Source organism: Sorex fumeus, unplaced genomic scaffold (genome assembly GCF_029834395.1).
Source record: "Sorex fumeus unplaced genomic scaffold, SorFum_2.1 ptg000125l, whole genome shotgun sequence".
NCBI lineage: Eukaryota > Metazoa > Chordata > Mammalia > Eulipotyphla > Soricidae > Sorex > Sorex fumeus.
The window spans coordinates 3,860,245-3,886,037 of record NW_026606182.1 but is presented as its reverse complement, the minus strand read 5'-3'; the positions used below and the strand labels follow the sequence as shown (position 1 = coordinate 3,886,037).

The following is a 25,793-nucleotide window of genomic DNA, read 5'->3' as shown; positions in this document are numbered from 1 at the left end:
GAGGGGGGAAGGAACTTAAGGAGGTGCTACAGATAATCTGGACTGGGTGTGGCTGTCAGCGTACACATGCGCACATTGAAAAAAACCACCGAGCTATGCATTTTCCACACTTAATCGCACACACGCTATGCCCTGATTTGGGGGGGGGAGGGGAGGCAGTGACAAATTTCTTAGAAGTAATTAAAATTCCTTGGAACCTCCAGACTAACTCATTTTTTTTCAAGACAGTACATAACTATTCTTCCTTTTATTTATACTAAAAAAAATTTCCTTTGTTTTTCCTTCTTTATTTTTTTTTTTTAATTGAGTCACCGTGAGATGTGATAGCACAATGGTAGGGCGTTTGCCTTGCAGGCGGCCAACTCGGCCGGACCCGGGTTCCATTCCTCAGCCCGTCTCGAAGAGCCTGGCAAACTACTGAGAGTATCTTGCCCCCACGGGAAAGCCTGGCAAGCTACCCGTGATGTATTCGATTAACGAGTCTCACAATGGAGATGTTACTGGGCCCACTCAATCAAATCAATGAAAGGAGGACTGTGCTACAGTGTGACCGTGAGATATACAGTTACAAAGCTGTTTAAGATCGGGTTTCAGTCATAGAATGATCCAACACCCATCCCTCTACCGTGTCCACTTCTCATCACCAATGTCCCCAGTTTCCTTCTGGCCGCCCCTGAAAAACTCTCTTGATCCTTCCAGTTGAAATCTTCTCATTATCAATGAAAATACTATTCCCTGATTATGAAATACATGGAAACTCTCTGTACTGCGTTTGCAAAATTTTTTTTTTTTAATTTATTGAATCACCATGGGAAAGGTTACAAAGCTTTCAGGTTTAGGTCTCAGTCATGTTTGCAAAATTTTTGTGTAAATTTTAAACTGTTGTAACTTAACAGCTTAAGCTGTTAAGTTCACACAAAAACCAAAACTGTTTCAATGACTAAATGAATTTCTTTTTGTAAAAACTTGACGTATACATATATATAAATTACTTAGATACTGGTACATTTAACTATACAGGAAAGTGATAGTTATTTTTCTAAAAAGCTTAACTATTTGGGGGAAGTATGAGAAAGTGAGATGTGAAAGGAGAGAAATAAAATTTTAGTTAGAGGCAATCTGTTCAAAGTGTGCAAAAAAATTGGTAAACATATAAAATCAAAGTTTGAGTAGCAAAGGTATTATTAAAAATTTGTACTTTTTTTTCTAAAAAAAAAAAATAAAGAAATCCTCTCAAAATTTTTTCCCATGGAACATGGGAGCGGGTGTTCGGGAGAGCCCTTGGGGTGCTGGGCGGGAGATGCAGGTACTCTAGCGATGGGTGTGGTGTTAGGACGCTAGAGCTGTGGGAAGTCCAATTAGCAGCACTGTAAATCCCAGTCCTTCAATAAATTGCTTTTTAAAACTCCTCTCAAATTAAAATCGTGGGCCCTAGTCTCTGCTCATTAGCTGTCCTTCCTCACCCCCCCCCCCCCCCGGTTTAATCCATTTCTAATCAAGCCCAATAATGAGAAACAGCAGTGATAAGCAACACCTTCAACAATCTCTCGAACTGCGGCTGGAGCAATAGCACAGCGGGTAGGGCGTTTGCTTTGCATGCGGCCAAGCTGGGTTCGATCCCCAGCATCCCATAGGGTCCCCTGAACACCGCCAGTAGTAATTCCTGAGTCAGGAGTAACCCTTGTGCACCACCGGGTGTGACCCAAAAGCAAAAAAAAAAAAAAAACCCAACAATCTAGTCCCCATATGATGCACATAAGTTTTAGATGATTGGGATGGTCCCAAACGTCACGTCACCCTTGCCCTTAAAATATGCCCCCTTTCACAGCCCCTGTATCTAGACTGTGACCCTCATTCTTCAAGACCCCTGAATAGGAAACCCGGTGTCGGACAGGACGTTCTTCCTGGAAACTTCCTCTTCACCCCCAAACACTCAAACACTCTCACCACCCTCACCCTCCTGCTGCCGTCCAGGCCTCAGGCAAAGCGCCCCTCCCACCCCTCCCAGCTACAAAAGCCTTTTCACTGGTCCATGTGCTAAGGGTCCACCTCGGACCATCAAGCACCTTGGGTGAAATGCAAATTTGCTCCCAGCGCTCTCCTCAGCCGTCTCGGGTGGCGCTTCACAACCTCTCCAGAGGGGCAGCCGCCAAAGCAACTTTCCCTGCTTCCCCGCCTGGCGCACCCACTCAAGACCTCTACTGCCACACGCCCGCGGGCCCTTGGTGGCGAAGGCCCCTGGGCCACAGGAGCTCCTGGGCCTGCACAAGCTGAGTCTCCACCTATTTCCTTAGATCCCAAGCTCTGCCCCAGACAACGCTCTTTTCTTCGCGGGGTCCCGAGCCTTCGCTCGCGCCCCAACACCTCAGAAGGCTGCGAAGACCGAGAAGACGGTCCGGACAGGAGGGGAACGGGCGCAGGGCGAGACGAGAAGGCGGAGAATGGGCCAGGCTAGGTCGAGGCCTGGCCCCTGGCTCCTTCCATCACCCCGCCGGCCCCTTGGCTCTCCCTGTCAGCCGGGAAGCGGGGAAACCCCCACGGGGCCCCTCCCCATCACAGAGTCGGGGACTCTCCCCTCACGAACCTGCTCGGCCTCCTCCGTGGACACTCCCGCTGGGCTAATCCCTCACCGTGCCCTGCGCCTGCAGTGCTGCCTGCAGCCAGAGAAAGCCACAAAACTGGTTCCTTCTCCAACGCATCCAACTCACTCCCGCGTCTACTCCGAGCCTCTGCTCCTCAGGCCTGGAAGGTTCTTCATCCTTTGTGTCAACTTTTTTTTTTCTTTTTGGCTTTTTTGGGTCACACCCGGCAATGCTCCGGGGTTCCTCCTGGCTCTGCACTCAGGAATTACTCCTGGCGGTGCTCAGGGGAATCATCTGGGATGCTGGGAATTGAACCCGGGTCGGCCGCGTGCAAGGCAAATGTCCTCCCCGCTGTACAAATGCTCCAGTCCCTTGAGTGAACTTTTAGCCAGCCTTTAGTACCGGGTTCCAAGGACACATTTGCCCAAACTCTGGTTTTCCACCTTTCGGCACTTCTGCTCCGCAGAGTTCGCTGCTGCCCTTCTCCCTGCTGGGTGACAGGGACCCCCGGCAGGTGTTCCAGAACCTTCCATGCACTCAGCGCACCTTCTGAGGGACTCAGAAAGCACTGAATGACTAACTCAGTGCCTCACTTCCTCTCATCCGGTAGCTTCTCTCCTCCCCTCAGCTCTGCACCCAGCCACCTGGCATTGCTTCTGGCTTTCACGCCTGCTGTCCTTGTGAGTCTCTCGCCAGAAGGCCCCCATCTCCCTTCTCAGAACCACCAGGCGTCACGCCTCTTCCCCCTCTCCTGACTTCCCTCCGGAATTATAAACTCGTGGCCTCTCCTCCACCAGCTCCCTGGACCTTCCTGGCCGAGAAGCCCTTCTCCCTCCCTTTCTCGCCCTGCGAACACGTTAGCATCTCCTCCGTTCTGAAACACGTGTTGGGCTTCGCTCTAGTCTCCAAACGTCCCTGTCTGCGCCATTCCTTTTACTACCCAAATTCCTAAAAGAATAAATGGGCATGGGGAGAGGAAAGGGGGGGGGAATAAATGGGGGAACCAGAGCAATAGCACAGCAGGGAGGGCGCTTGCCTTGCACGCGGCTGACCCGGGTTCGATCCCCGGCATCCCAGAAGGTCCCGTGAGCCCTGCCAGAAGTGATCCCTGAGCACAACCCAGTATGAGCCCCAAAGCAAAATAATAATAGTAACAATAACAATAAATGGTTCACCTCCCTAATTCCAACATCCCAGAACTGATCTGATCTATACAAATGCAGGCTTATCATTTGAAGCATCAAGACTACAACCTGTGAGGAAAGGAGCACTTTCCCCTCTGTCCACCCGCTCCCACACACGGTGGCGGGCGCCTCCCTTTTCTCTCCCTCCCACAGCAGGTCTCATGAGTATTCCAGTCAGCACCAACAGGTCTATTACTAAACAACTAAGGCAGCCTACTCCTATGGAGCAGAGGAATGAAATTCCCTTCCTAGGAAGACACGCATGCGCGCGGACGCACGTGCGTGTGCGTGTGCGTGCATGTGAGTGTGAGTGTGTGTGTGTGTGGTGTGTGTGTGTGTGTGTGTGTGTGTGTGTAAGGGATGCAACACAGGACCTCACACATGCAAGGCGAGTGCTCAACTTCCCGCCATCTCTCCAACCACTTAGGAGTTTGCATTGTTTGAGATACTGACCACTACGACTGACCCGCCCTCCTCCCCCCTATTGTTTTGTTTTTGCTTGGGGGCCACACCCGGAGGTGCTCATTCCTGGCTCTGCACTCAGGGATCCTCCTGGCGATGCTCTGAGAGCCCATATGGGGAAGCCGGAGATTGAATCCGGGCTGGCTGCATGCAAAGCGAGTGTTCTGCTCATCGCCTCCTCTCTCTGGCCCCACTTTCTTTTCTTTGCGTTTTTAGGGGGTTAGCCTTTATTATGCCTTTTCCACCCTCAGCTCTCCAACGGCGCTCTAAGTCCCCTCTTAATAAATCCAAACACTTCAGGTAATCTATCAATTTCACTCCGGTCTTGGAAATATTCCGCAGGGATTTCCTCCCGTTCCAGCCTAGCCTATCTGCTCTCTCAGCTGCTAAATCTCTGACATTTTGCCAGGGCCGTTCCTGGGCTTCCTCCGGAGTTCTTGCTCGCTCGGCCCGGCTGAGCAGGCTCCAGACCCCTCTCTCCCACCCCACGACTAACTCCCCGGGAAGGTGGAGCGTATTATTCCCGTGACTTCCAGAGGAATGTGGGGAGTTGAGAGAGATCGTGAAAGATTAAAATTCCTTTAATTTCCTTCATGCCTGTCTCTGGCATAGGTAGGTACTTCTTACCCATATGTTCAAGTGTAAAAGTCCAAGTTAGAAAACACTCTTTCCTCCAAAGTTCTGAGGCCATAAGCCATTACGTTCTAGCTCCCAGAGTTATAGAGAAGGACCACAGGACGCTGGTGGGCTTTTGTTGTTGTTGTTGTTCTCTGTTTTGTTTTGGGGCTACACCCATCAATGCTCACGGATCACTCCTGGCAGTGCTTGGGGGGTGCATATGGGATGCTGGGGACCGAACTCTGGCGGGCCGTGTGCAAGGCAAGTACCTACCCCATCCTTCTACTCTCCAGCCCCTAAAACCTAATGTTCTGTGATTTGTTCCTTCGTTAGAGATTTATTTTGGGGGGGTACATCACACCCAAGCAGGGCTCAGGCACAATTCCTTGTTCAGTGCTTAAGGGGGTCACTCCCAGTAGTGCTCAGGGGACCACACAGTGTCAGCGATGGAACTGGGGTTGTCTGCATGCCAGGCCTGGGCTCTAGCCCCGTGAATCATCTCTTCGTCCTTTAGAAACGTTTAAGATCGATTTTGTCTTAACTTTCTAAAATTCCAAACTATTAAGATTCTGGAGTTGGTTTCTTTTTTTTTTTTTCCTGCTTTTTGGGTCACACCCGACGATGCACAGGGGTTACTCCTGGCTCATGCACTCAGGATTTACCCCTGGCAGTGCCCGTGGGACCATATGAGATGCTGGGAATTGAACCCGGGTCGGCTGCGTTCAAGGCAAACGCCCTACCCACTGTGCTATCACTCCAGCCCAAGATTCTGGAGTTTTCTATGTTTGCTTCCTTGCCTTCACATACTGAAAGAGCCGGATAGACACCTGCTACCTTAAAATTCAAGTTCTTAAGGTTTGGAGAATTTTCTTTTGATTATTTGATAATGCCGTATCTTCCGATTTCGTCTGTTCTCCTTCAGGAGTGGAATTCTCTAAGGCTGAATCTATGGGACTGCGAGCCACTTTCATCTGTCTCTTATTGTTCTCTTTTTGACTTCTGATTCTGTTTTCTGGAAAATTCTCTCAACTCTACTTCCAATTGCTCTCACTTCAATTTTCTCCCCACTTTTTCTTGGAGAAAGAGAGAGAGAGAGAGAGAGAGAGAGAGAAAACAGCGTGTAGAGTGCCTACCTTGAACGTTGTTGACCCAGTTTAGACCCCCAGCACCCCATATGGCCCCCTGCACCCCCCAGAAGCAGGTTCAATCCCAGGCACCCACCCACCTCCCATTCCAAACCTAAACGGGCAAGAAAAAAGTTGTGATATATTCAGTATAATACAGTACTTAAGCACTGGGATAAAATGAAAATGAATGACAGACCCACGAAACCCCTTGAATCTCATAATAATCATACTGAATGAAAGAAGAACAGGAGCGCATCTGAGTGACTGCACGTGTGCGAGCTCTGGAAAGCGCGTTAAACTGCAGTTCAAGCACCCAGTGGCTGCCTGGAGGGTCCTGAGCAGGAGAGAAGGATGAGGAAGGGGGCACGGTACCCAAGGAGAAGACTGTGCCCGGCATAGCCTGCGTGGCAGCGCGGCACAGAGCCAAGAGCAGGTCCCAAGCACCCAGGCTGGGCTCGAATCTTCTCCCAAAAGATGGCAAGAAAAGAATAAAAGGCCAAGTGACTACCTTCCGGGAGGGCTCCCGCCGTCCACCTCGCCAAGACTTGTTTTACTTTTTCGCTTGTTCGGCTGATTAGCTGGCCACACCTGTGGGCAAGGCAAAGGCCCTGACTTGGAACAGTCAGTTGGTCATTTTGGTTTGGCTTCGTTTTGGGGGCTATACTCAGCGGTGTTGGGGGTCACTCCTGGAAGTGCTCAGGGGACCATATGGGAGGAGGGATTGAACCCAGGCTCCTACCTTCAAGATATATGCTCAGCCTGTTGAACTATCTATGCAACCCAAATCTTTCTTTACAGGGGCGAGAGTGAGTGAGTTTCTTTTTAATTTTAGAAATTTGGAATCGAACCCGGGTCGGCTATGTCAGCCGTGTGCAAGGCAAACGCCTTACCCGCTGATAGCACAGCGGGTAGGGCGTTCGCCTTACAAGCGGCCAACATGGCCAACCCGAGTTCGATTCCTCCGCCCCTCTCGGAGAGCCCGGCAAGCTACCGAGAGTATCTGATATGCCAGACACAGTAACAACAAAGTCTCCAATGGAGACGTTACTGGGCCCGCTCGAGCAAATCGACGATCAACAGGAGGGCCTTTACCTTACCTTTACCTTTAGAAATTTGAAGATTTTTGGGGGGGAGGGGGAGTTGTTGTTTGTTTGGGGGCCATTCCTTATGGTACTCAGGGCTTACTCCTGGCTATAAGCTCAGGGAATACTCCTGGCAGACTCAGAGGACCATATGGGATGTCAAGGATCGAACATGGGTCAGACACGTGCAAGGCAAATATCCTCCCTGCTACAGATCCCTCTGGCCCAGTTTTGGGTTTTTCTAAATAACACCCCTGGTGGTATTCAAGGACCCAGAATCACTCCCTGCAGTGCTCAGGGACCATGTTGACTTAAGGGACTGAGTTCAAAGCCTCAGAAATGTGGGGCATGTGATCTACCACGTGAGCTCATCCCCAACCCCTTCCTACTTCTGGTTATTGCACTGATGATGAGCTTCTGTTTTATTTTTGTTTTGGGGGCCAAGCCCAAGGCATCACTCCTGGCAGTGCTTGGGAGACCATGTGCAGTGCCTGCCACTGAACTGGCTGTCAGCTAAGTGAAAACCGAGACCCCTTCCTGCTGTTCTATCTACCCGGACCCTCTGGTGAGCCTTTAATAAGCTGCTTCGCTATGCATTCTCTGAAAGATTGTGCTGTTAAAAATATCTTGATTTTTGCTTCATTTTTGGGCCACACTCAGATGAGTGTCTGACCCTGCACTTAGGAATCACCCTTGGAGGAGCTCAAGGGACCAGATGGGCTTCCAGGAATCAAATCAGAGTCACTTGTATCATCTCTCTCTGGTCTCATCCATAATCTAGTTTTTCCCACCGTGGTGAAATATCAATTTTCGTTCGAGTGGGCCCAGTAACATCTCCATCGTGAGACTTGTTGTTACTGTGTTTGGCATATCGAATATGTCATGGGTAGCTTGCCAGGCTCTGCCATGCAGGCGAGATACTCTCGGTAGCTTGCTGTGCTCTCCGAGGGCTGGAGCGATAGCACAGTGGGTAGGGCGTTTGCCTTGCACGCAGCCAACATGGTCGACCCGAGTTCGATCCCTCCGTCCCTCTCGGAGAGCATGGCAAGCTACAGAGAGTATCTCGCCCGCACGGCAGAGCCTGGCAAGCTCCCCGTGACGTATTCGATATGCCAAACACAGTCACAACAAAGTCTCCAATGGAGACGTTACTGGGCCCGCTCGAGCAAATCGATGAACAACGGGAGGACAGTGACGGACAGTGACGGTGAAATATATTCATACTCCATATCCATTGGTGTTCAAGGCTTACTCCTGGCTCTGTGCTCAGGGATCACTCCTGACTCCTGGCAGAGATCATACATGATGCCTATGATTGAACCAGGGTTGGCTGTGTGCAAGGGAAGCACCTTACCCACTTTACTACTTCTCCACCCCCCCATCATAAAAATCCAACTTGACAACATTTTCACCAACACAAAAAAGAAATCATGTGGTTACTGCCAAATTACTCCCCATTCTGCCCTTCTTTTATCAGTCTTCCTAGCAGCACAGAACCACTAATCTACTTCTTATCTCTACGAATTTGACTAATATGAACATTTTATATAAAAAGAGCATCATGTAATTGTGTAGCAGTTGAGAAATTTCTTCATTCCCTTGGCATTAACCTTTTCAATTTCAGCCACGTGGTAATGTTACAACGGAAATGAAGGAGGAAAGGGCCAGAGAGAGAGTCCTGCAGGTGGGGTGCTTGTCTTGCACGCAGCCCACCTGGGTTGGATCCCCGGCACCCCATCTGATCCCCCGAGCACTGCCAAGAGGGATCCCTAAGCACAGAGCCAATAGTAAGCCTTGAGCACAGACAGGTGTGGCCCAGAAATAGATATATATTTTTAAAACGGCAATGAGGGGCTGGAGCGATAGCACAGCGGGTAAGGCGTTTGCCTTGCACGCTGCCAACATGGCCGACACAGGTTCGATTCCCAGCATCCCATATGGTCCCCCAAGCACCGCCAGGAGCAATTCCTGAGTGCATGAGCCAGGAGTAACCCCTGAGCATCGCCGGGTGTGACCCCAAAAAGCAAAAAAAAAAAAAAAGGCAATGAAGGAGGTGAGCACTGCTCTATGTGCCATCTGGATGGTGTGTCTAAGAGGTGACACTGATTGGACTTCTTTTGTTTTGTGGGGTTTTTTTTTGTCTTTTTAGGGTCACACCCAGCGATGCTCAGGGGTTACTCCTGGCTCATGCACTCAGGAATCACTCCTGGCAGTGCTGGGGGACCATATGGGATGCTGGGGATCGAACCCGGGTCGGCCGCATGCAAGGCAAACGCCCTACCAGCTGTACTATCGCTCCAGCCCCTTGTTTTGTGTTTTGCTTTTTGTTTGGGGGTAATGGTGGGCTCTGAATTCAGGAATTACTCCTCGGGTGCTCAGGAACCATATAAGATGCCCAGCTGGACTCTCTCTAGGTGATCTGATTGGTTGTTCAACAGGTTCTTGTTAATATCAAGCATAGCCAATCAGAGAGCAGGGGCGTGGCGAGTCGAGTGAGTGAGCACCGGGCGCGGGGCTACTGGCGGACAGGGCAATCCTGGAAGGCAAAGAAGCCACTGCTGGAGTCTGTCACTGCTGGAGTCTGTCACTGGTCGGGGAGCTGCAGAGACGGAGCGGCCAAGGCCCTGCTTTACACAGTTGGCTGCTGCCCACCAGCAAGCTGGGAATAGAGCTGTGGCCCGTGGCTAGCCCCTTCTCTCACCCGCCGTACCCGAGAACCCAGAAGCCAGGAAGGAGCAGTCTCGGCCGGTTTGTGCATCTGTCAGAACTGCCGGAATATCGCCCCATTACATCAAGATGCTGGGCTGGAGCAATAGCATCAGTGGGTAGGGCGTTTGCCTTGCACGCGGCCGACCCGGGTTCGATTCCTCTGCCCCTCTCAGAGAGCCCGGCAAGCTACCGAGAGTATCCCGCCCGCACGGCAAAGCCTGGTAAGCACCCCGTGGCAAATTCGATACGCCAGAAACAGTAACAACAAGTCTCACCATGGAGACGTTACTGGTGCCCGCTCGAGCAAAACGATGAACAACGGGAGGACAGTGCTACAGTACAGCGCTACATGGAGATGCCAAGTTAGGGTTATCAATCCTCAGCGGCTGGACAGTTGCACTGTCTCTACACCTTGGCAATTACAAATGATGCTGCTATAAATAAGTTGTTTTGTTTTTGTTTTGGCTTTTTTGGGTCACACCTGGCGATGCTCAGGGGTTCCTCCTGTCTCTGCACTCAGGAATCACTTCTGGCAGTGCTCGGGGCACCATAAGGGATGCCAGGGATTGGACGCAGGTCGGCTACTTGTAAGGCAAACACCCTCCCGGCTGCACTATCGCTCTGGCCCCACAAGTTTTAAGATTTTTAATTGAAGCACCTTGAATGAGAGTTCCGAAAGTTATTCGCGATTGAGTTTCAGGCGTGCAATGTTGCAAGGCCCATCCCTTCCCCAGCGTCCCCCCAGGCTGCCTCAGTTTCCCTGCCCCACTGCCCCCTCCCCAGCCCCTCCTGCGCACTGCGCTTGACAGGCCTGTCACCGATGGGCCTCACGCATGCCACTTCCCCTCCGTTCAGCACCCAGTCCCGTCCAGGGAGACAGCCCCGCCCATTGCTGCCGCAGAGGGCCCTTTCCTGACTGGCCCCTAAGTGCCGGCCCTCCTGCTCTCCACCTCCACGGGTGTCAGTCACTCCCCTGATGTGCTTCGTCATGTCCTCCATATGCGGAGACCATTCTGGAACCAAGTCTGTGTGAAGACAGGCACTCATTTCTCACGGGCACGATCTGGAGTAAAACCGCCGGACCACAGAGCAGCTCTTGTCTATTCTTGTTCTGTTTCTGATTAGGAGGCGTGGGGCCACACCAAATGGTGCTCCGGGGCTACTCGCAGGTTGGTGCTCAGTGCCTGGGAGACAGTGGTGCAGGCGCTTGGGTCCTCGGCCCCCTCTGCAGGCGCTCCAGCCCTTTGCAACCTCTCCACACCCGATGCTTGAACTTTCTGGAGAATGCCCAGCTGTTCGCCAGAACCATTCTACATCCCCACCTGCAACGCCCAGGGTTCCCATCAACCCATGTCCTCACCAGCTCTTGTTAGTGTCGCTGCTTTTGGTTTTAGTTTCGCCGACTAATGGTGCTAAGTTTTTTTTTTTTTTTTTTTTTTGCTTTTTGGGCCACACCCGGTGATGCTCAGGGGTTACTTCTGGCGCTGCACTCAGGAATCACTCCTGGTGGTGCTCAGGGGACCCTATGGGATGCTGGGAATCGAGCCCGGGTTGGCTGAGTGCAAGGCAAATGCCCTCCCCGCTCGCTGTCCTACCATTCGAGCCCCGCTAAGCCTCTTTTCATGTGTGCTCATTTGCCATTTGTAGATCTTCTTTGGAAAGACATCTGTTTCTTTCTTCTTTTGGGGTTTTGTTGTTGTTGCTGTTGTTGTTGTTGTTTTGCTGTTGTTTTGGGTTACACCTGGTGATGCTCAGGGGTTACTCCTGGCTCTGCACTCAGGAATCATGCCTGGCGGTGCTCAGGGGACCGTATGTGGAAGCTGGGGCTCAAACCTGGGTCGGCAGTGGGCAAAGCAAATATCCTATCTGCTGTCCTATTGCTTTGGCCCCGAAAAAGTCTATTTCTTTTTTTTTTTTTTGTAATTTTATTTATTGAATCACCGTGAGAGCAGTTACAAAGCCTTCGGGTCTAAGTCTCGGTCATACAATGAAACACCCGTACCTTCACCAGTGCCCATTCTCCACCACCAAAAACCCCAGTATACCCCCATTCCCCGCCCTCCCCCTACCTGTGGGGCAGATGATTTCCACATTACTCTCTCTCTACTTTGATCACATTCAATATTTTGACACCAAACTCACTATTATTATTTGAGATTTTACCCCAACACTCAGATCTGCTGAAAAGGCAACAGTAGACAATTTGTGTTCTATTTCTGGTTATGAATAACATGATGACGCGTGGCTGCAGTAGGGCCACGTGATTTTGAAATTACGAATTTTTTTTTAAACACCATGAGGTACAGTTGTAGATTTACAATTTTTTGTGCTTGGGTTTAGATTATACAATGATCAGATACCCATCCCTCCACCAGTGCCCATTTTCCACCACCATGGATAATATCCCTCCCACCCCCATCCCTCCCATCCCACCCTGCCTCTGTGGCAGGGCGATCCCTTGTGTTCTCTCTCTCCTTTTGGGTGTTGTGGTCTGCAAAAGAGGCTTTGAGTGGCAAACATGTTCAGTCCATAGTCTACTTTCAACATGCATCTTCCCTCCTGGGAGGATCCTCCAAACATCCTTTATTTGGTGCTCCCTTCTCTATCTGAGCTGCCCTTTCCCCTAGAATGCCTGGCTGGCCTCTAAGCTACGGAGTAATCTTCCTGGTGCTGATCTCAGCTATTCTTGGGTATTAATCTCATATTTTGTTACTTTATATCCCCCAGATGAATGCAATCTTTCTATGTCTATCCCTCTCTTTCTGACTCATTTCGCTTAGCATGATACTTTCCATATTGTACCACTTGTATGTAAATGTCATGACTTCATCTTTTCTAACAGCTACATAGTACTCCATTGTGTAGATGTACCAAAGTTTCTTTAACCAGTCATCTGTTCTTGGGCATTCAGGTTTCTTCCAGTTTCTGGCTATTGTAAAGAGTGCTGCAATGAACAAACAAGTGCAGATGTCACTTCGACTATACATTTTTGCCTCTCTGGGATATATTCCCAGGAGTGGTATTGCTGGGTCAAGTGGGAGCTCAATTTCTAATTTTTTGAGAATCGTCCATACTGTTTTCCAGAAGGGCTGAACCAGTCGACATTCCCACCAACAGTGAAGGAGTGTCCCTTTCTCGCCACATCCACGCCAGCATCAGTTGCTTTTGTTCGAAAAAGTCTATTTCTAATCCTTTGCCCATTTTATTTTTACTTAGGTTATGTGCGTTTTTTTGTTGTTTTTACCAAGTTTTTTGGTTTTGTTTTGTTTTAAGATTCCTTATAAGCTAGAGACACACCCTTAGTCAGATCTATGCTCTTAATGGTTCCTTCCAGACAGTGACTTACCTTTCCATTCCCCACAAAGTATTTTCAAAGCACAGAAGGTTGGGACTGGAGTGATAGCACAGCGGGTAGGCTGTTTGCCTCGCACGCGGCCAACCAGGGTTCGATTCCCAGCATCCCATATGGTCCCTTGAGCACTGCCAGGAGTGATTTCTGAATGCAAAGCCAGGAGTGACCCCTGAGCATCACCAGTTGTGACCCGAAAAGCAAAAAAAAAAAAAAAAAAAAAAAAGAGCACAGAAGGTTTCATTTTAATACTATTTAAAATTTTTTTCTTTTTTTTTGCTTTTCAGGTCACACCAGGCAATGCACAGGGGTTCCTCCTGGCTCTGCACTCAGGAATTACTCGTGGAGGTGCTCAGGAGACCCTATGGGATGCTGGAAATCGAACTCGGGTCGGCTGCGTGCAAGGCAAATGCCCTCCCCGCTGTGCTATTGCTCCAGCCCCCAATTTAAAAAATGTAATGGATGTGTTTTTTCTGTTACCAAAGAAATCTTTGCACGGGTCCATGTCTGTCTCGTCATGCGCCCACCAGGCTGAGGTTTGGGGGGAGTCACGCGTGGCCTGAGAGGGCAGCCAGCAGCATTATTGGGCAGAGCAGTGAGAACCGCGCCGGGCGCTGGGTGACTTTGACACAGACCGTGTGCTCGCAGGCGGGCCACAGGCCACGGCGCTGTTCCTTCCGGACCCCACCTGGAGGTTCCCACTGCAGCGGTCCATCCGCTCAGAGCCCTTAACTAACGCTAAGGGACTCATCTATTCACCTGCGTCGTCTCCGTTTCCTGGACTCTGTGCTCGGGGGTCGACTCACGTTTCCATCTGGCTGTGTTCCCCCGCCCCTTCCCTCCCGCTCTGCCTCAACGTTTCCTGTGCTGCGCGGGACACTGGTGATTAATGACAGCGGAGTTCGTGCATCTGGAACATAATTTAGCCTGTTGTGCGTGGGGAGAGGCACATCTGGCAGTGCTCGGAGGCTATCCCAGCTGGCCGCTCGGAGGTCGCTCCTGGCGGTGCTCAGGGGGCCCTACGCAGCGGTGTGGAATGAACCCGGGCCTCCTTGTGCAAAGCCTGACGCCAGCCCACAGAGCAGCCCTCAGCCCCAGCCTTCCCTCTTCAGAGACCTTAACTGGCTGTGAAAGGTACCCCCAGTACACCCCAACACCCAGTGGTCTAAAGATACCGCTCCACTGTCTTCCTGTTGGTGCTCTCCTCTCTCTCTCTCTGCCTCCCTCTTCTCCTCTCTCCCTCTCGTCTCTTTCCTCTCTCTTTCTCTCTCCACCTTTCCCTCCCCACTCTCTCCTCTCACTCCATCTCTGTCTCTGTCTCTCTCTTGTCTCTCTCTCTGTCTCTCTCTCTGTCTCTCTCTCTCTGAACATACCCTGCTATGTTCAGGGATTACTCCTGGATCTGCGCTCAGAGGCACTACTAGAAGGGCCTGGGGCCCCTGTGAGGAGCCGGGTCTCGAACCAGAGCTGTCTGCTGCAAGCCTGTACTACCCACCCTGTTTGCAGTATTTCTAATGGAAAACTCCTTAGGTGTGCTTCTGTTAATAGTGTTACCTTCCCACTGCTTCTAAGATTTTCCCGGGAACTGGCCGAGCAGTCAACGGTATGCGCTCTGCCCTGGTCTCTTTGAGTTTCTTCTGACACAACTATCTTGGATGCACTACTTCACAGTCTCAAATTCTGAAACATGGAGGGTCATTTTTTTTGGGGGGGGGGTGTATTTCAGCCCCAGCTCCCTCTTCTCCAGAGGCTGCAGTTACACGGGCATCACGCTGTACCACACCGTCCATACATATGACCGTCACTGTCCACACCACAATGACCCTCTTTTTCTTTCTTCACTTTTTTACCCTTTTCAGTTTTTCATACTGGCTAGTCATATTCTGTTTTTCTGTGAGGAGGGGCCACTCCCAGTGGTGCTCAGAGCTTAACTCCTGGCTCTGCACTCAGGGACTCAGGGGCTAAAGGAATCACAGCTGGTGCCAGGGATCAAACCAGGCTGTCTGGGAGCAAGGCGAGTGCCTTAAACCCGCCCGAGACTATCTCTCAAGCCCCTACACAGATTTTTTATTTTTTCTTTTTGGGTCATACTCGGTGATGCGCAGGGGTTACTCCTGGCTCTGCACTCAGGAATTACTCCTGGTGGTGCTCAGAAGACCATATGGGATGCTGGGAATCGAACCCGGGTCAGCCGTGTGCAAGGCAAACGCCCTCCCTGCTATACTATCGCTCCAGCCCCAAGGATTTCTTTCTACCTGCAGTTTCCCATTCACAGAGCTGACCAAGCCCGACTGGAGGCTGGCTGGGTCCGAGGATGAATAGAGTAGCTGGAAATTATCCGCAGACGGCTCCACCGCGCGGGCCTCGAGTGGCCACCTTCCTGCCTAAGCCCTGCGCTGTTCGAAAGTGAACCATGTACATATGTTCCTTTGTGCTTTAGATCAGGTTTAGAGTAACCTAAAAATTACAGGGGGGAGCTTCAGCATTCTAAACCGGTGTCTTGTATCGTGAACATTTAAGCTTAGTACCTTGTCACAAGTAATGAACCAACACTGACATGTTCTAACATGTGAAGACTCACACTTGACTGGCTTCTCATGGACTTGTCCCCACCGTCCCTCTCTCCTGCCAGGATCTCGTCCAGGAGATCATACTGACAGTGGGTTGTCACATCTCACAACCCTTGGGCCAGGACAGTTTCTCACACGTTTCTTATTGGTCCTTGCCAGCCTTCAAGAAAACAGGGCATGGAGTTGGTGGGACCCCTCTCCTGGGATGGGGACCTGACCTGTGCCCAGATGACACAGGGTAGTGTGTGGGGAGTGAAGCCCACTGTGCCATGTCACCGTCAGGACTGTAGCTTTCCCCAGGACAGTCAGGCTTCACGCCGGCACCAGGTGCCATGGAGGTGACTGAGCTCCACAGTGCCACATCCTTGAGGCTGGAGTGGTCACACCAATTATTTGGAAACCTTTTTTATTTAGGGTATATTTATTTTTATTTATTTATTTTTCTATTTACAAGGCAGAGTCTCCTGCCCCCGCGCCTGGCTGTCCTCATCGGAGCCCCTTGGAGGAGGGCGGTTGAATTTCCTTCTCTGCCCTCAGCAGAGCCCCGACAACTGAAGACCTCAGGGACCCAACCAAAACCATGCTGAGACCACTCTCCATGCGCTTAGATGAGGAACCGGCAGAGGAACCCAGGTGTGCAGGACCGGGGGCTGAGATCTCCAAGCCTGCTCGGTTCGGGACTGGGCCTCCTCCACCCTCCAGTAGCTAGACAGTTACACCCACCAACTGCTGTGTAATCCCATCAACGGCCAGGATCCAGAGACTCTAAAACCAAGCTCCTGAAAGTTTATTCTCTAGTTCTCACACTCAGAGAACCCGGCAGGCTACTGAGAGTATCATACCCGCCTATATGCCTGACTAGGAAAACCTATAAAGGTGATTAGAGGTTGCCTCGAAAGCTTCCATCCCTCTCGGAGAGCCTGGAAAGCTACCGAGAGTATCCCGCCCGCACAGCAGAGCCTGACAAGCTAACCGTGGCGTACTCGATATGTCAAAAACAGTAACAATGAATGGTCCTCATTTCCCTGATCCTGAAGGAGCCCCCAATATGTCATCGGGCTACAATAGACTTACTGGGCCCACTCGAATCGGTGAACAAGGGGGTGATAGTGATAGTGATTTTATTTGGGGGGACTGGGGGGACACCCCCAGCGAGGCTCAGGGATTACTCCTGGTCTCTGCACTCAGCAATTATTCTCGGCACTGCTTGGGGGACCATATGAGGATCAAATCTGGGTGAGCCATGTGCAAGGCACACGCCCTCCCTGCTGTGCTATGTCTTCAGCCCCTCAATGTTGGCCTCCTCAAAGAAGCGCTTCTTTCCAAAAAGACCTTACTGTTCATTTATTTATTTATTTATTTATTGCTTTTTGGGTCACACCCGGCGATGCACAGGGGTTACTCCTGGCTTTGCACTCAAGAATCACTCCTGGTGGTGCATGGGGGATCATACGGGATGCTGGGAATCGAACCCGGGTTGGCCACGTGCAAGGCAAACACCCTCCCCACTGTACGATCACTCCAGCCCCAGATCTCACTATTCTGATCAAGTAACATCAGCACAAATTAAAGCCCTTTCCAGGGTCCATGTGGGCTGCGACCTCTCACAACTGTGTCAGAAGGTCCCAAAGGAAACCCTGGACAGGAGACCCTGAACAGCAGCAGACAGAGGCTCCCTGCACCTTTTCGGTGTTTGTGAAATTCGACAATGAACAGAATGACTATAAACGTGTATTTTTTTTTCCATACCTCACCTGACAAGAACAAAAGAGAAAAGCCAAGTGAAACGAACACTTTCGGTCCAAGGTATGTTGGTCAATCACACTGGCTGGAAAATCTCCCGGGATGGGAGAGTCCCGCCAGCGCACAAGACCCGACCAAACTCAGCTGCTCAGGGCCTGTGAGGAGGCCGGCCCAGGGGTGACAGGAAGTGGCATCTGCCTTCCCCCCACACGGCAACACAGGGCGAAGAGGCTCGTCCTCCCGGAGGCCAGCCCCGGTGAGGTCCCCAGCACTGCGTTAGGGTCTGAGCAGAGCCAGGAGCAAGCCCTGAGCACTACCTGTGGCCCACCCAAAATAAATTACAATACTACATAGAGAAAAATTATTAACTGTATACTAGCAACATGGTTTTTACTTTTCTACTTTAGTTGAAAAAATTTTTTCATTAAAAAAATAATGTGTACGTAACTGAGTGAAATTTGAAAAGATTCTGAAGAGAATCATGAACTTTTAAGTTCAGTAAAATCTATTTTAAACTTGGCATCAGGTATAACAAACATGTATATTGAAAAGAAAAATAATCTTCTTGGCAGGAAGTTAGGTTCCAATTTCAATGTGATGTCTAAACTCACCTAGAATAAAACACCCACTCTCCTCCCCACAGCATGGACCGTTTCATTTCTCCTCGCAACATTCACACCCTGAGTTCCGCACTGACCTTGGAGCTGCTTTCTTCAGACACTTCTCCCTCATTGGTTTGCATGGGAACAGACTTTGTGCAAAACTCTGCAGGAACACGCAAATACTGCCTAAAATAGGTAAAAGGGGGAAAATTATATAAGCAATGGGTATATTTGTGCTTTCAAAGATTTAAAATGAAAACCTGTCACACATAGGGTGTATGCATGTGCCAAGATTTAAAATAAAATTCCATACAGGGAGTGTGTGTGTGGGGTGTGTGTGTTGTGTGTGTGTGTGTGTGTGTGTGTGTGTGTGTATGCCGTGAAACAGTGACTCTGGGGAGCGTACATGTATGCATGAATGAGTATGTTCACACATATGTGTTCTGTGTGCACACATAGAAAAATTTATCTCAGGTAAGGAAGAAAGGAGAGAGGTAGGAAATTTTCTCCATCTTAGGGGAACAAGAGAGTTAAAAATGATTTAAGACACTGATGGCCAGGAGGGAGAGAACAGCAGGGAAGGCATTTGCCTTGCACACAGTCAACCTGGGTTTGATCCCCAGCATCCCATATGGTCTTCCGAGCCCACCAGGAGCGGTTCCCGAGTGCAGAGTCAGGAGTAATCCCTGAGCATCGCCAGACATGGCCCAAAAGCCGGGGGAAAAAGGCTTGAAACATTAAGATTCAAGATACCTATAATTGTACAGTTTTGGCAAAGGTGACAGTGGCCCTCATACAGATGAGGACACCCCCAAATCAAAGCTATGTGTCTGCAGATGTTACATTCCCAACTTTGTTAGAAGTGGATCTGAAATCCTCATCTCCCAAATGCAAGACTTACTTTTTTAAAATTAGCTATTCTTTTTTTCCAATCAGAAAGTTTTTCTTTTCTTTTCTTTATTGACCATACCAACCTGGCTGAATCACTCCTGGTGAGTTTGGGGACCTTAGGAGGTGCTGGGAATCAAACCCAGATCAGCCGTGTATAAGGCAAGTTCCTGCTGTACTATCGCCCTGGCTTCTATTTAAAAATTTTCAACCAAAAATTTTGTATTGGGGGGCTGGAGCAATAGCACAGCGCGTAGGGCGTGTGCCTTGCATGCAGCCAACCTAGGTTCGATTCCCAGCATCCCATATGGTCCCCCGAGCACCGCCAGGAGTAATTCCTGAGTGCATGAACCAGGAGTAACTCCTGTGCATCACCGGGTGTGACCCAAAAAGAAAAAAAAATTTTATTGGGCCAGAGCGATAGCACAGCGGGTAGGGCATTTGCCTTTCATGAGGCCAACCTGGGCTCGATCCCCGGCATCCCATATGGTCCACCAAGCACCGCCAGGAGTAATTCCTGAGTGCAGAGCCAGGAATAACCCCTGAGCATCGCTGGGTGTGACCCAAAAAGTATAAAAAAAAAAGAAAAAAAATTTTGTATTAATATTTATGGTCTACAAAGTGACATGACTTTTTTGAGGGGAGGGGTCACATTCGGCGATGCTCAGGGGTTACTCCTGACTCTGCACTCAGAAATCACTCCTGGGGGTGTACAGGGGACCATATCCACTGAACCATCACTGACATGATCCTTACTTTATTCCTCAGTACAGATGTCCACCAGGGGGAAGTGTGCCAATTACTGGGTCTCTCAAAGACGTAAACATCTGGTGACAGGCCCCTCACACTGCTGCTCATGTGTCTAGGGGTATACAACTGTGTCCTGCCCTGAGTCCCACCATCCCTCCACGTCATTTCTGGTGAGCTTCTTGGTGAAGAGACACAGAGTGTAACCTGGGGGAGGGAGGGAGATGTGGAATTTCCAGGCCTCCTGTGGGGGTCCAGACTCCGGGCCAAGGGTTTGGGCTCTGCGAAGGCTTCTCTCAGGCCGGGAGCTGAGGCAGTTGTGCATGAACTTTGAACCCCTGAGGCTGAACTAGAAGCTCAGAAACCGTCACCCGCACCCCAGCCTGACCGAGGGGTGACTTTGCTTCCTTCCTGTTTATCCTTCGGGCTCTCCCCGGTGTTGCCGACCATGCGGACAGCAGTCCAGGACGCAGTGCCGCTCAGGCCCTGTGGGGCTGGGAGCCACTGCAGGGCACTGTGCGGGGCGGGGGCAGGTGCCCAGGGCTGTACCCCGTGATGCCGGGGGACCTTACAGTGCCAGGGATGGAACCTGGGCTGTGTGCGAGCGAGGCGTCTGCCCTAACGGCTCCGCTGCCCCCAGGGCCAGGGATGACTGTTATTTTGGTCAATCCACCGACTGGTTAAGGGGCTGTTTCTATGGAGAAAGGGCTGCACGCTTCAGGCACCGGAGTCTCAGACAAGGTTTGTGGGTCTGCCAGTGCCAGCGAGGGAGGAAGTCACGGTCATGGGATCAGGGGGTGACAACGGTCCTGAAGCCTCTCTGAAGGTCAGTGGCATGCCGGGCTGCTGTCCCCTGACCCTGATCCGGCAGGCCTGGTAACGGCCAGTGGCAAAGACTTCCCTCATGCAGCCCTTTCAGACTCTTGGGAGGATTTATTCGTGATGTGTAAGCCTCAAGGCAGTGAATCTCAAAGACGCAGAACAGAACCGGGGAAGCTCCCTGTTCAACCTGCTGTGCCAGGCAACTCGCTGGGGAAACGGAAATGAAGACGATCCTAGGCACAAGGAAGGAAGGAAGGAAGGAAAGAGGAGCGGGAGGGAGGGAGGAACCCTGTCCAGGCAGCATAGGAACTGGCTACCAGCGGCCACTGTTACAAAGCTCTAAACTTTGCGAAACGCAAGCTGTGTTTGAAATATCCAGCCTTCAGAGAGAGAGAGAGAGAGAGAGAGAGAGAGAGAGAGAGAGAGCATGAGAACAAGAGAGCAAGAGCGTGAGAGAGAGCGAGAGAGCGAGAGAGAGAGCACGTGAGAGAGAGCATGCACGAAGATTACAGCGCCTGCCTCGCATGCAGCCAATTCCAGTTGGGTCCCCGACACCCACCACACATGGTCCCCAGCACCACCAGGGTCCCTCCCTCGGTCGGGGTGTGGGGCAAGGAGAGAGCCCCGCTTCCTGGTGCGAATTTCCCAGCTGGGGCTCAGGGCCTCAGCCCGAGGCCGAGAGCTCCTCCGCTGGGCTGCAGCTGCGGCCCAACGAGGCGAGCTTTTGTTCTGTCATTACGTCTGCCTCTTGGACAGTGCTCGGGGACCGTGCAGCACTGGGATCCAGCCCAGGCCTCGCTCTTGGCTCTTGCTTCGGGCCTTGTGAGGAGCTGCTGAAGCAAGGACACAAGTGGGCTGGCAGAGCGCAAAGCGGGGTCACGGTCCCCTGTCCCCCCCCCCTTTTTTTTATTTTTGCCAGAGGCTCCCGGGCCGCCTCCGGTCCAGGGGGCGCGACTTCCCCGGCTTACCTTCGACAGTACGCTGGGGGCAACACAAGCCCTTGAGGAGGAGTCTAGGCTACATTCAGTGCAAAAAAACCCGAGAGCCTGAAAAGAGAGAGAAGTGACAGTGAGCGGCGCCTCCACGGCAAGGCGCCCCGGAAGCCGCGTCTCCCGTCCATCCACCTTCCAGCTAATGGCTGGGGGCGGCCAGCAGCCCGACCGCTCGAGTCTCGGCTTCCTCGTGCAACATCAGGGTCAGAAACAGTCTCTTTAGCGGGGACAAAGGGGATGATTGCAGGGCTGGAGTGCAGGAGGCCTGAGTCTGGGCCCTGGCACCTCATCTCTCCCTCTCCCCCAACACCAGCAGCTGCGACTCGGGGGGCCCCAGCAGCAATGTCAGACCCACGGCCCCCCCGCACACCCCCAAGGAGTCTGCCCACCCCCACCCCAAAACCAAACCCCAAACAGCGTCTTCTCAAAGGGCTCTTTGGAATTCAGGTGAAAGACACACATCCAACAACTCAAGGCCGGGCTCAGGACAGGCACGTGGTCATCAATAACCTGAGCAGCACTCCCCTCCCGCAACGGGCATCGGGGCGCGAACCCAGAGCCCCACACATGGGAGGCGGCTGCTTTACCACCCGCCACATCCTCAGCGTGAAAAACCTCCCAGAGAGACATCAAAACCACCCTGCAGCCTCTGTGATCTATTTTACCTCATTTGCTCAAAAACGCCGACATGGAAGAGGACCTAGACCCGAGCTGACCTTGCCACTTCCCCGCCTGACCCCTGGATGTCTAATCAAGCATGTTAGATGAAACCTGCCCTGAGCGGTCCTCGTCCCCCCCGATCCGGGCCTCCTTCTCCTCTCTCCACGCCGTGTGTGCACGCCAGTGTGTATGAAACTCGGGGCCTTCGGGGACGTTCTTGTCTACTGACCTATTTTCTGGAAGCTGACTGGAGTCCTGACACGGACCAGTCGCCACGTGGCCTGGTGGGGGCTGGGGCACAGGCTGAGACGCCAGCGGCAGGTCCCAAACCGGGAGAATTCTCACAGAACTTGGAAGCCGAGTGGGCTCGTCAGGGAAAGACTGAATTCTGTCAGTATTCTGCCAACCATGAACGATCCGGAGAGCTATGTGAATCATTCTCCATCCTGATCAGCTCCTGCCCAGGTTAAATAGGATTTCTGCACACTTCCGGGCAGGCTGAGGCGGCACTGACTCCACCAAGTAGCCCGTGACTCCAGACCCTGTCTGGACCTGCTGAGAGGTCACCGTGGCCAGATGCATCCTTCGCCTGCTCGGCAGCGGGTCCCAGAGACTTGCCAAAGAAAAGGAAGCGCTTGGAGAGACAGCTCCGCGGGTGGGGCCCTCGTCTTGCATGCAGCCCACCTGGGTTCGATCTCCCGGCACCCTGCGTGGTCCCCGGAGCCCCCAGAAGTCCAGCATCCCACTCCTGGCAACCCACTGACCCCCGACAACTCCAGAAGCAAGTTCCCAAGCACTGAGTCAGGCGCAGTCCCTAAACAGTCTGACTCAAAAGATAAAAGCCTGATCCAAACCAGCTGTTCTGACAGAAATGCCCGTTCGGAAACGCTCAGAACTGCGCTGCGAAGCTACGACCTAGCCTGCCACGGGCCACGGCTGATCTTCACATTCGCACAAAGGGGAAGGCACAGTAGATCTCAGACAAGACTCAGCTGGGGCCTGGCACAGGGATTCAGACCCGCCCTGTATGCATGAGGCCCTAGGTTCCGTTCCCTTAGCTCACAGCCAACGCGAGCCTGCATCTCCGCTGTCAGCCTGACACATGACCCCTACCTGTGGTGTGGACCCCCGCAGCTTCCCCACATCCAAACAACAGCCACAGGGACAGGAAGACAGAAGGTGAAACCATCCCCCAGGCCCGGATATAACCTGCGGCAGAGACCAGGAGCTTCCTCACAGCCAAGCACTACCTACACGGAGCCAACTCAGTCTCTGTGAGGAAGTTTGGCAAGGGGAGAGAAACGCTCACTCAGGAAGCCGTAAGTACTCCATGTACCTTCCGGATGGCGGGCCATCAAAACTACGATTTCGATTGTAATTTTCAAATGTGATCATTCAACATGATTCTTTTATTTATTTATTTGCTGCTTTTGGGGTCAAACCTGGCGATGCTCTGGGGTTCCTCCTGGCTCTGCACTCAGGAGTTACTCGTGGCGGTGCTCGGGGGACCATATGGGATGCTGGGAATCGAACCTGGGTTGGCCGCGTGCAAGGCAAACGCCCTACCCGATGTGCTATCACTCCAGCCCCTCAACATGATACTTTTAAATTCACTTCTCTCATCTAAATAATGGAAGGGGCCGGGGGCTGGAGTAATAATATGGCGGCTGGGGTGCTGGTCCAGCATGTGGCTAACCCATATTTAATCCCCAGAACCCCATGGTGCCCGCTGAGCCCTACCAGGAGTGATCCCTGAGCACAGAGCCAGGAACAAGCCCTGAGCACTGCCAGGCATGGGCCAGGCCCCGCCCCCCACACACACAAGAAAAGAAGTTATATGACGAGGCCCTCTACTGTTGTCCCCTCATGCACATTCTGATTTGTTATTGTTGTTTTGGGGTCACACCTAGCAGTGCGCAGGGTGTACATCTGGCCCTGTGCTCAGGGATCACTCCTAGCTGTGCTTGAGGGAACATATGAGGTGCCAGGAATCGAACTCAGTTTGGCCACGTGTAAGGCAAATGTCCTGTCCACGGTCCTTTCTCTCTGGCCCCTTGCCCCACCCTGGCCGCCCCAGGAATCGCCCCTGTTACAGGTTTGCTCTCGGCGTAACTCTTGGGATGCAGACGCCGAGGCTATGCTCTGAACGTCTGAGTCATAAATAAAACGGAAAACCCTGACTGCCCTTGGCGACTGGCCCAACTTCAAGCCCGGCATCCGGAAGAGGCCCCTGCAGGGAGGCAGCAGACGCGGGGAGCAGAAGACACAGGGAAGAGGGCTGGGACGCTCGCCTGCGGGGCAGGCACGGACGCCAGGACACGCGTGGCAGACAGGAAGGTACCACGTGCCCAGCCCTAGAATCGGGGCACCCAGGACGAGAAGGGGCCCCTCTAATTGACATCAACATCTAAAGCCTGTACAGCACTTCTACCCCAGTTAGTCTGAAACTTTTGTCAACAGGTCCCAGACCTCGTGTCCCTAAGAATGGGCCCTTGATCAGGCCTACCTGAAAGACAAGAGGCCACGGCACTGCCCGCAGGAGACCGCAGTCACGAGAGGCCAAATCCCCTCAGCATGGAGCCAGACGGGGCCCCATTCACTAATCGAGCATCGGAATTTGATTTGTTTCCAATCGATCCCGTTGTTAAATACAACGAACATTGTTCAACTGTTTGGCATTCTCTTCTCTTCAGCATGTGTGCAGCAGAAAGCGGCCCGGCCTGAGCTCTGTCGCCGGCAGCCCCTTCCCTGTCTTTGGCTTATGGTTTCTGCAGACCTAGTTCCCGGGCCAGGTGCCCCCGGTTGCCGTTCTTGGTCTCCTGGCTGGACCAGGGGCTGATCTCCCTGGCTCTCGACTGACAGGATCGCATGTGGGACATGCAGGGAAACTGCAGAAGAGAAGCTGAGAGAGAGAGAGAGAGAGAGAGAGAGAGAGAGAGAGAGAGAGAGAGAGAGAGAGGGGAAGAGGAAGAGGGGGGAGAGAAGAGGGGGAGGGAGGGAGGGAGTGAAAGAGAGGGAGAGAAAGCGAGAGACAGAGAGAGAGCATGCAAGCGCAAGATGAGGCCTAGGAGATAGTACAGTGGGTGGGAGCTTGTCTTGGGAAGGGGCATGCCTAGCTCTGCGCTCAGGGGACCACGGGGGTGCTGAACCTCTGACAGGGGTGGCTGCACGCCAGGCGAGTGCCTTCACCTCTGTATTACCTCTTTTATGACTTTTTGATGATTTGGTTGGTTTGGGGGCCACACCCAAACTGTGCTCGGGGGTCTCTCCTAGCCATGCTCAGGGAGCACATATGGCCCGGAGACCTAACCAGGGGAGGCCACAGGCCAGGCAGGAGCCCTAATTCCCACACTCTCTCTCTCGATGCGAACACATTTTTGGATCTATACGTACGGGGGGAGGGGGGATAAAAAAGTTTTATTTAGAAAAATGTTAGAGAAAGAGCAGGGAGAGGGAAAGAGGTAAGGGTGTGTGTGTGTGTGTGTGTGAGAGAGAGAGAGAGAGAGAGAGAGAGAGAGAGAGAGAGAGCGCATACACCACAGGCTGTGATCCGGACAGCAGGGAATGGGTGCCCTTCCCCTAGCCTGTAAGCCACAAAGGGTCCCTAAGTGGGTCTGGAGCAGAGATAACTAACAGTTGACTCAGGCCAACTCACC

The 25,793-nt window shown here is 52.0% G+C and overlaps 1 protein-coding gene across 5 annotated transcripts in view; it reads right to left on the bottom strand.

The window, feature by feature from the left end:
- Positions 1 to 25,793, bottom strand: part of TNRC6B (trinucleotide repeat containing adaptor 6B) — a 237,727-nt gene that overhangs the window by 153,871 nt on the left and 58,063 nt on the right. For all 5 annotated transcript variants that reach the window (XM_056137430.1, XM_056137432.1, XM_056137435.1 and 2 more), the window contains exons 2-3: positions 21,454 to 21,531; positions 18,124 to 18,214 (exon numbers count right to left, since the gene is read on the bottom strand). In XM_056137430.1, the coding sequence (XP_055993405.1) occupies positions 18,124 to 18,168 (45 nt within the window). In that variant the 5' untranslated portion in view covers positions 18,169 to 18,214; positions 21,454 to 21,531. The remainder of the gene's footprint in view (positions 1 to 18,123; positions 18,215 to 21,453; positions 21,532 to 25,793) is intronic.